The 10,425-nt window shown below is 41.6% G+C and overlaps 1 protein-coding gene across 1 annotated transcript in view; it reads right to left on the reverse strand.

Moving 5' to 3' along the window:
* Positions 1-7,116, reverse strand: part of CHIC2 (cysteine rich hydrophobic domain 2) — a 62,165-nt gene extending 55,049 nt beyond the window's left edge. The window contains exon 1 of the mRNA XM_004419068.3: positions 6,683-7,116. Coding sequence (XP_004419125.1) covers positions 6,683-6,801 — 119 coding nt within the window. The 5' untranslated portion in view covers positions 6,802-7,116. The remainder of the gene's footprint in view (positions 1-6,682) is intronic.
* Between the last annotated feature and the right edge of the window lie 3,309 nt (positions 7,117-10,425).

Here is a 10,425-nt window from a genome sequence, read left to right on the forward strand (position 1 = left end):
ATTTAAGCATCTAAATCCAGCACTCAGAACCAACTTATCTTACTTTATATATAGTTCTAATAAGGTTGGTTGTCTCATTTCTAACCTACAGCTGACCAGTTAGATAGAAAGAAAGGAAGAAGGTAAACAGAAAGCAAAAGCCCACACATGTGCAATTCAAAAGACAGTGCCATTTAGAGAAGATCCTCAAACCCCAAAATACTTCAATGGCCTCTAAGAATATCACTGTGTACCAACCTGGTAATATCTGCTTTCGATTAAATGTTTCCTGTACTTCAATCACATAATTCAATCTCAGGATCTTATGATAAAGCAGGAAAGCATATGTCACCTTTTAGATTGATTTCCAAGAAAATGGTATAGATTAACCAAAAAATGTGCATGAAGGGATAAAACATCAAAATATGTGATAAGTAATAATTTGCTAAATGCCTACTATGGTTCCAGGTCATTAGATAAATTAATTCTGACTCTCACACTTAATCTCTGAGATAGGTATTATCCCTTCTGCAGATGAGAAAACTAAAGTTTAGAAAAGTTAATGGTTACAGTTAAGTTATAGTTAGGAAGTATCTGCGAGTTGAGACCAATCTGCTTGACATCCAAGACCACATTCTTTGCACAGTACCATCCACTGCTTTCCAAATGTGTCTGATATGAGAATCCACCTAAGCTCTTATTAAAAACAAAAATTCCTAGACTCTTCCCCTAAAGATTCTGATTGGGGATGTCTGGGGTAAGAACCTAAAATGTGCATTTTTAAAAAAATGCCCTTAGTGATTCTGACTGGGATTAAGCTAGACTGCATAAACACGGAGACACTGGTATAAGATCTCATTTTATAAATGGATTCTGAAACAAATTATGAAAAGTCACAAAAAAATTTTACACAGAGTAAGGTACCAAGAGTAAGATACTAAAAGCGTCTGTTGCTATATGTTATATTTAAAGCTTAATTTTATTGAGAATGAAATCTTAAGTAGCTTTATAGTAGATTAGAAAGCTAAGCCAGGTACAGATACTACAGAGACTTAAAAGATTCCTTTCTGAATATATATAGTTGGTCTAATATCCTGGGCTTTTCATCTATTAGGAATATAAACTCAAGTTGGAATTCAAGAGCAGCTCTCAAAAATATTATTCCTTAGAATAATATTATTATTTAGAGTAATGTCACTTAGAAGAATAGTATGGGACTATTTACCATCATAAACAATTTCATATAGTTTACTCTTCACCATTTAGTCCCTGTATTCCACTTAGCTAGTCACATAAAATTTTAAGTACTAGTCAATTTCACATCTGTTGGCAGGCAGAAATCCAAACTGAATTGTTTGGACTGAAACACCATATGAATTTGAAATACAAATATAGCAAAATTTTGACACTTCAGTTTACTAGCATATTTCTCATTTCTTTAAGAAAGTTTATCCATTGAGAAATTTTAGTGGTTGGCCCAATTAAATGTTTAGCATTTTCTCATTCGTATTTTCAAAGATATGTTTAACGCTGTATTCTAAATCAAACTAATTTCCCTTCAAATTATAAAAAGAAAAATCTCTGGGGAAAAAATGTCTACCTTAATTCAACAATTCCTCATAATTATTAAATTTTGTTTAAAAAATAAGAGGAGCCATTTATCTTTTGAATGTGATTTTATAAGAGTTTTATTGTAAAATATTGTTTGCCTTCATTAGGAGGTACAGAAAGTGAAGAAAACAGTTATTCCTTTGGCAATTCTGACAAGATCCATAGATATATGCAATTACCTCACTTATTTAGAGAACATTTCAGGACCTATAATATTCTAGACACTATACTAAGTAGTGCAGAAATAAAGACCAATAAGCACAATCCCTGTCCTCAAAGAACTTTACAGCCTTGTGGAGAAATATCAATAAGGTCTTCAAAAATCTCAAAAGAAAAGCTAATCTTTAAAAATGGAAATGCCTTACAAATTATGTTGGTCAGGGGAGAGGAGGTAGTAGGAGTTATGAAGTTAAAAAAAAATGTTTAATTGTATTTCTGTTACTTGGGCAAATCATGTTCAGGTCTCTTGTTATTAGTAACAGCATCTAGTAGCAGTCTTGAAATACTGATACATTTCAAGACAGATAATTTTTTATTTACTCTACCATTTGAAAGATCAATAAATACTAAGGTGTTCTCGTGATGTCTCCTATAGAAAGATCCTATTGTACCCCAAAGTAGTTTCCAAATTTTTTCATTTCAAGTCACATTTGCAAGTCTTGCAATTGTCCACAGCATATCTGAGACAAAGACAAGCAAAGAGAGTGATGTTCCACAGCCACTGATAAAACTGGTGCTGAAGGATAAGGAATTATTTGAAGAGATAGTAGGAAGATTATACCTCAGAAGAGAGTACACAAAGACACAATAATTTAGTGAAATTAGAAGAGAATAACATTAAAAACAAACCTCAACAAAATAACTTGTCTCTATGACAGAGCTTAAGTTAGAAGTCAAAGATTATAGGCCGTAGGAAAGCCCCAAGTTTGATTCTCATATAGAAAGGCATGAAGTAAGAGACAGGAGCAAATAATGTCAGTTATGATGATAGATTAGCTAGGAAGTACTGGCCTAAAACTAGTTTTAAACTCTAATTTTTAGATTAACACATCAGTTAGTGCTATCATCACTGTGAAAAATCAGTCTTCAACAAATGATCATTATATTTTGCACAAATTTATTCTGAGAGGTAAAGAACTTCCTAATTTTAAAATATTAACCAATCTGGCCAATACTATCTAATAAATTAACCACTTTTTTCCTCATCTTCATTACATAATAAAATGAGAAATCACACACAAACAGGAAATCTACTTTTAATTCAAGTGTGAGCTAAAGCATTTTCAATCACATGTACATAATATTATGCAAAAATAGGAACTTATCATTTCCCTCTCTTCCTTCAAATACCACTTTTCCTCAAAATATGCTTCTGCACAAGATTTCTCCCTGTTGGGGCTGCCACCCTGTTCCACATTTTCTATATGCAACATATAGAAATAATGTATTTCCTTCATCTAACAATGAAGGAAATTATTATACTCATCCAGAAGAAAGTCAAGAAAGAATACTGATATGTTCAAAGTACGAAGTGTAAGCCTGACTTGGGGTCAATATGAAAACATTTGTATTAAACACCATCTTAGGGGGCCGGTCCCATGGCTTAGCAGTTAAGTGCGTGCGCTCCGCTACTGGTGGCCCAGGTTTGGATCCCGGGCGCGCACCGATGCACCGCTTGTCTGGCCATGCTGAGGCCGCATCCCACATGCAGCAACTAGAAGGACATGCAACTATGACATACAACTATCTACTGGGGCTTTGGGGAGAAAAAGGGGAAAAAAAAAAAAAGGAGGAGGAATGGCAATAGATGTTAGCTCAGGGCCCGTCTTCCTCAGCAAAAAGAGGAGGATTGGCATGGATGTTAGCTCAGGGCTGATCTTCCTCACAAAAAATATATATATATATAAAAAAAAATAAACACCATCTTAAAGCAGACTTTGTTTATGCAAATTATACATTTTGCATCCTTATGTCCCCAAAATCTGATTACGCCCCAAAACTAAGCAAGACCTGCCTGTGTAGTAGAAAATGGAAGGTAACTTACTTTCTCACATCACTATAACGACATGCCAAATCACGCCATACGAGAATACAGTGATTTCTAAAATAAAATAAGAGTAATACTGTAATACAATATACTAAAGTAAGGACAAAAAAGAGTAGAAATATTCAACTATAAAGGTCTACTCAAAAGTGAAATCTGGGAAAACACATATGGATAGATCTACATCTTTTCAGACTGACCTGGATTACAGATGATTCAGTTTACACTATCATTTACTTTCAAATTGGTAAGAGAAGATTTCTCTGAACAGCTCTTAGTTTTAAAAAGTGGGGGGTGGGGGGGTGGCAGGCATGCAGACAGCAGCAGTGATAAGCTTAACCAGTCTTACTATAACTGTTTTAATAGCTCTTCATTTATACTCAAAGGCAAGAAAAACTGAACCTGCTCAATAGTTACAGTAACCCATAAGCACCAATTTCAAAAACCTTTATAGGTGCTAACTGGACTGCTCATTGGCATAGTATGCCTGTGAATTATGCATGACCGAGTCATGTCAAGTTTTGCATTACGATTACTATACTTATCTATGTCATCACAAAACAGGCTTAGGCTTTCAATGCAGAAAGATTCTTATTAATTCTCATCAAAATACTTCACATAGTAATTTAACCTCATATAAATTGCTTAGAAATGAAAAAATAAGACCAAAGTGAATCACTGTTAGGTTTGAATACAGCAGTTCAGATTTCTTAGTACTTTGCTTTACATGTATGTTTCTCAAAGTGGAACACTACAGGTGTGGAGGATAATTAATAAAGGCTAATATTTATTGAACACAGTACCACACAATGTGATGAATTCTTTGCATGTATTGTCTCATTTAATCCTTAATAACCTTAAAAGTTAGGTGCTATACTATCTTCATCTTAACTGAAAGAGACATAGATAATTTACCCAAAAAGTGGCAGAGGATAGATTTGAACCCAGAGCCTAGAACCAAGGTAACATGGAAGACAGGGAAGTGGCTGAGGAGATCACAGAAATATTAACTCCCAATGTAGAAAGGCATACTATTTACTGATAGCATCTAGTTCCTCATTCCTCGTTATACTCTGGAATAGTGGTTTTCACTCCTGGCTACACATCAGAATCACTTGTCGGACTTTTTAAAAAACCATCCATGCCAGGGACACTCACTCAGATACTTGGCCTTCAATTGTCCTGGCCTGGGGCAAAGACAGGGTTTTTGTTTTTTGTTTTTTTTTTAAAGCTCCCCAGGTGATTCTAACAGGGAGCTAAGATTGAGAACCTGTAATTCTCACCCATCCTGTTAACCTCTCTGAGTAGCCAACTACAATCAAATTTACTGATCACCTATTTGGTTCTGAGCACTTCGCCTACTACATTTTCCATTTACCCAACAGTGCTTAGCTTTTCTTTTCCTTCAACAGAGGAAACATTACAACTACAGCTGCACCTTTCTAAACAATAAAACTTCGCCAGCTTTCTTTGACATGAGGAATGTAGGGGGAAAGGTGGGCAGATAACATGAAAAACTTTGAAAATCCCTTCTTTAAGCACCCATATACTCCTTAGGTTTAAAACAATGTAAAAACGTCCTAAGAGCCAAACTAAAAATTAAATGGCAGGCTACGAGAGTAAAAAAGTTCTGTGATATATGTTAAAGAAAGATTTAATATCCATGATATTTGGTTATATTTCTTAATTCTGCTGGTGATGACAGTTAAAACACTAAGTAACTGTTATTGTGGTGATAAATTCCATTGTCTTCTCATGGCACTATGACAGTGATTATGCAGTGTTTTTACCCTAAGTCACCTGAATATAAACTAACAGATGCTAAGAAAAATCAAAGCATTACATAAGGATACCCAAACAACAATATGGCTGGTCATATCATGTACTGGGCAATGCAAGGATTTTGCTGACAATCTTACATAGGATCTTATATGAGAAGTCTTACTGTTTCACTAAAAGTTATTCACCGCACATCCCACTCGCCCTATACCAAAAATATAACGAAAACTGTTCCAGTCTCAGACTTGCTGGCCCTTTTATTTTACCCAAAAGGTGAAGTGTGGAGATATCTGACAAGCATGGAGGTTTGACCCTGTGATTTGAACAAGAGCTCTAAAATGAAAAAGAGTATAAATACTTCAAGTTGTACAAAACTCGACTTCTCGGAGAAACATTACAAAACTTCCTACTTCCGGACAGCTCATTATTTGGTTCAAGTCTTCACATTCCTTTATTAGTCATAACCTTTCGGAAAGCTATCATTCCCTATTTGGATAATATCGACTTTTAAAGGTTGCTAAGCGGACTTACAGGAACCCTTATCAAATGAAGAAGCCACGCCAGAGTTCATGCCCAAAGGAGGGACTTAGATTACAGAGAACCCAACCCTCAGTAACCCAAGCAGAGGGTGTCAATCACCCAGATTTTTTTAAAAATATATATCGTTCTGCATATCTTAAATACATGTTCATCTACACATTTTTATCATACACAATTACAGGAACTTGCATTAGTTCCGCAGAAATTGACTCTGCAGGAAACTGGGAAGACCTGTGGGTATGTGTGAAACAGACAGAACGGCAATGAACCAGCCATGACCGATTGTCACTGGGGTCTCTACGGCCCAGATCTGGCCTCTGAGCCATATGTCACCAGGCTCAAAGGCACAGACGAGGCGAGAGAACCACAGGGCAACTGGATGAGAACACAAGGGGGAGGCACCTCATTACGTGTACTTTCACCCCGAAGCTGAAGGGGTGGCCCGAAGGGCAGACTCCAGAGAAAAACCTTCTCTTCTGGGATCCGTCACCATCCCAGGCCTGTAGGGCCTGCTAAGAGGGGTGTGTAGGGGAGGAAGGGCAGCGTCTGTCTCCACTTCGGAGACCTAAACAAACAAAAATACGGCAAGTTCTCACTTCCTGGTCGCCTCCTCTTCCCGAAGGCCCCCGACACAAGGCAGACACCGGGGAAGAGGGCTCCAGAGGAGTAAAGGGGCCCACCCCAGCCCCGCACCTCCCGTCCTCGCCCTCGCCCTCCTCCGGGCCTTACACGGTGACGTGACCGGAGCCGCGGACCACCACCGGGTCCGGGGAGTACTTGAGCAGCTGCTCCTCCAGGGCCCGCTCCTCGTCCTCCTCCTCCTCATAGATCTCGTCGAAATCCGCCATCCTGAGCCTCCGAGGCCCCCTGCCCGAAGGGGCCTGCCTCCAGGAGCCGGGGCAGGGATTCGGGCTGGCGAGGCGGCGGAGGCTGAGGGGAGTCGCTGCCGCGGGCTCGGAGGCCGCGGAGTTCGCTCTTGGCTGTCTCGGCTCAGGCTACAGAGGAGATGGGGTCCCGGCCGTCGCCGCCGCCGCCGCCATTACCGTCAGCAATAACAACAACACAATGTCAACATCCGCCAAAGCGCCGACACCTCCACCAGCTCCGCCGCCGCCGCCGTCGCCGCCGCAGCAGCAACTCAGGCAACCACAGCAACAGCCAGGGCTACCCGCAGCGGGAGCAGCCGGCTACGGCATCGCGAGACTTCCCGGGAGTGCAGGCGGGCGCGTGGGCGCGCGGGTTGGCGGGCGGGAGCGCGCACGCGAGGCCTCGCGCGCTCCCAGGCCGCCTGCCTTCCTCCGCTCCCACCCCCGACGACGCCTTGGGCGCGCGCTCCCGCCGGCCGGGCCCCGCCCTCCCGCAAATGGGTCGCCTACCCGCAAAGGGAGTGGCTCTGCGGGCCGGAGGCGTTGACCCCGACTCAAAAACAGAGCTCGGACTGTCCGGTGGGGCACTTAGTTCCCGAAAGTAATTTCGAACGAAAACAAACAACTAAAAATAAAAACCCTGGGTGGAATGGAGAATTCATGGTGCGTGTGATTGCCAGTTTATCTAATAACCGAATCTCGCTTTTCGTCAGTTTTTTCAGTCTGTGATGAGAACGAGAGTCTGTACTTTCCCAGTTGGAGAAGCCCAACAGGCAAACCGCAAATATTTTTGTCCACTATAATACAGGACTTTTCAAAACATGTCCAAATTCAAACATCTTGTCCCATCATCTCATTAAATATAGTCCAATATATGAGGCCAATGACGCTGATTTCTTTTTTCTTACAAGAAAACTCAATTGTATTCATACCGTGAAACAAAATTGACAAATTCTCTCGATTCCACATCAGAAGATGCAGTTTCCTGCCCCAACTCTCTCATCGACCATAACCTGTTTTCTTCCGTTAAGACCTTAAGGAATCCCTTTCGCTTTCTTACAGCTCCTCCCACGAAAGGGAAGGGGAGGGCTGTGGCGTGGGCGGCGGCAAGAGTTGAAGGAATTCCCCTTACCTGCCTAGACCACTAGTAAAGTCCTAAGGGTCACCTTGGGTACTTGGTTTCATAGTCAAGAACCTGTCCAGGCATTCAAATAGTTCAGGGGTAAGAGTGGGCTCCTGAGAGAGTCCTGAATATTGAGCATACACTGTGAGGGCAGAAAAGGATAGTCATAGTGGCCCCACCGCTGGTCAGACTATTCTCCGAGTACAGTGTTTACATCCTGGCAGTTGACTTTAGCTGGGTCATTGTTGAAGTTGAGAAAGTGCAATGCAGGACAATGAGGACAACGAGAAATGCCAATCTCCTATTGAAAATGGTTGAGGGAAATGAGCATAGTTAGCCAAGAAAAAGATGAAGGAAAAACACAGTAGATGCTGTGTTTTTGCTGTGTTTTGCTGTATATCTCTCCAGAGGACATTTATTCATTCAACAAATATTTACTGAGCTCTAACTGTGTGGCAGGCACTGTGCAAGGGTGTGTGGGGGGGTGTGTGTATGTGTATGTATGTGTGAATGAGATACAATCCCTGCCTTCTAGTAGCTTTTTTATCACTAAGGCAAGCAATTGTAATTCTGCCAAGTGCTCCCAGAGGGAGTATACAGAGGATGCTAAGGAAGCACACAGAAGGTGGCTTGGTTTGGTGGTTAACAATGGGCTCTGGAGCCTAACTGCCTGCCTTTGAATCTCAGCTCTGCCACTTACTGTGTGACCCTGGCCAAGTCACTTAACCTCTCTGTTCCTCATGTGTAAAATGAGATAATAATAGTATCTACCCCACTGGGCTGCTCTGAGATTAAAGGATTAATAGATATGAAGTGCTTAGAAGAAGGCCTGGCATGCAGTAAATATGGGATGGCGATAGGGGATCTCTAAGGCCCCCTCCAGCTAATCAACTCTATGAGGATCAGCACAATTTTTTGCATTATGTAACACTTTACTGTTTATGAAGTACATACATAACATTTCATTTAATATTCCCCAAGAACCCTGTGAAGTAACCAAGGAGGATGTAATTTGTTCCTTAGTTTCAGGGATGCTATGACTTTCTCATGGCCAAATGGCTATTTAATAGTCAAATTCAGGGCTTCAACTCCAGCGCACTGGGTAGGCCAAGCTCCTGAATTTCCTTCTTGGCAGGAACCAGGCAGCCAGAGGCTTCACTCTGAAGGCGTGGCTGCAAATGGGAGGATGAGAAAAGGGAACAAGGGGAAGGGAGGTCAGTGTGTTCCAGGCATGGCCAACACCCTGTGTGCTGTGACTGAGAATTCACCTTTCTGTAGAAGCAGTCACCAAGATAAGGGGCTGGTGCCCCAAAGTACCTAAATCATCACATAGCTGACATCTTCCTAAGGGCAGAGGAAGTCACACACAGCTCCTTAAATCTCTAGCACTTTCCACAGTTCCTGCTCCAGAGAAGGAGCTCAATAAATGTTATCTGAATTGAGATATATTGTTTCTAGTGCTATTTCCAGATCATCATGAGTTAATTAGACTTCCCAGGACTGTGAGAACCTCACCCTTATCTTAACACTGGTTCTGTGTGGGAGAAATGTTCTTATTCTAAGACCTATTCAACAGAGAGAACTTTGTAACTCCCACTGCCTCAGTGGAAGGTAGGGGCTGCCTTGTTTTTGCCCTTCCTATTTTGCTCTTCTTTTTCCTGCTCTGGAAAACCTGTCAGAGCCAGCAAAAGGGTGTGGGACCTGGGAACAAGGCCGAGAGGGTGAAGGAAGATGAGTCAAACCTTTCCCTGATGATCGTTGACATCATAATCCCAAACTTCACTCCAAACCCTTCAGGGTCCAATTTCCTGTCAGACTACTTCCCTGGTCTCTTCCTGAGGATGAAGCCCCTTCTCAGTATCTTTTCCCTCAGTGTCCAGGTGCTCTCCTGCTATCTGCTGTACGGACTCCTCTCCATCTCAGTTCCCCTTTGTGTTCCTGCTTCACACACTTGCACATTTACCTTCAGACCAAATGGCTCAAAACCAAACAGGATAATGCCTCAGGGGCCTCACGAGGCAAAAAAAATCTTTAGTTGCATTTTAAGGCAAATATTCCTAGGTTTGAAAATTTCAAGTTCTGTCACTACCTAGCTGAGTGGCCTTGGACAGATTCAACTTGCTAAGCTTCCTTTTCTTCATCCTGAAGTGGAACCTATGTCAAGGGGTTATCAAGGATCAAATGAGGTAATGCACGTGCTATGGACTGAATTGTGTCCCCCCAAAATTCATATGTGGAAGCCCTAACTCACAATGTGATGGTATTTGGAGATAAGGCCTTTGGGATGTAATTAGGTTTAGATGAGGTCAGGAGGATAGAGTCCTCAGGATGAGATTAGTGCCTTTATAACAGGAGACCAGAGAGCTTGCTTTCCCTACCGCCCGCCCCCAGAAAGGTGTGAGGCAGAAAGGAGACTGCCGCCTGCAAGCCAGGAAGCCGGCCCTCAGCAGGAACCCAATCAGCCCGCACTTTGATCTGGAACT

This window comes from Ceratotherium simum, chromosome 8 (genome assembly GCF_057802395.1).
Source record: "Ceratotherium simum simum isolate JZ-2026a chromosome 8, ASM5780239v1, whole genome shotgun sequence".
NCBI lineage: Eukaryota > Metazoa > Chordata > Mammalia > Perissodactyla > Rhinocerotidae > Ceratotherium > Ceratotherium simum.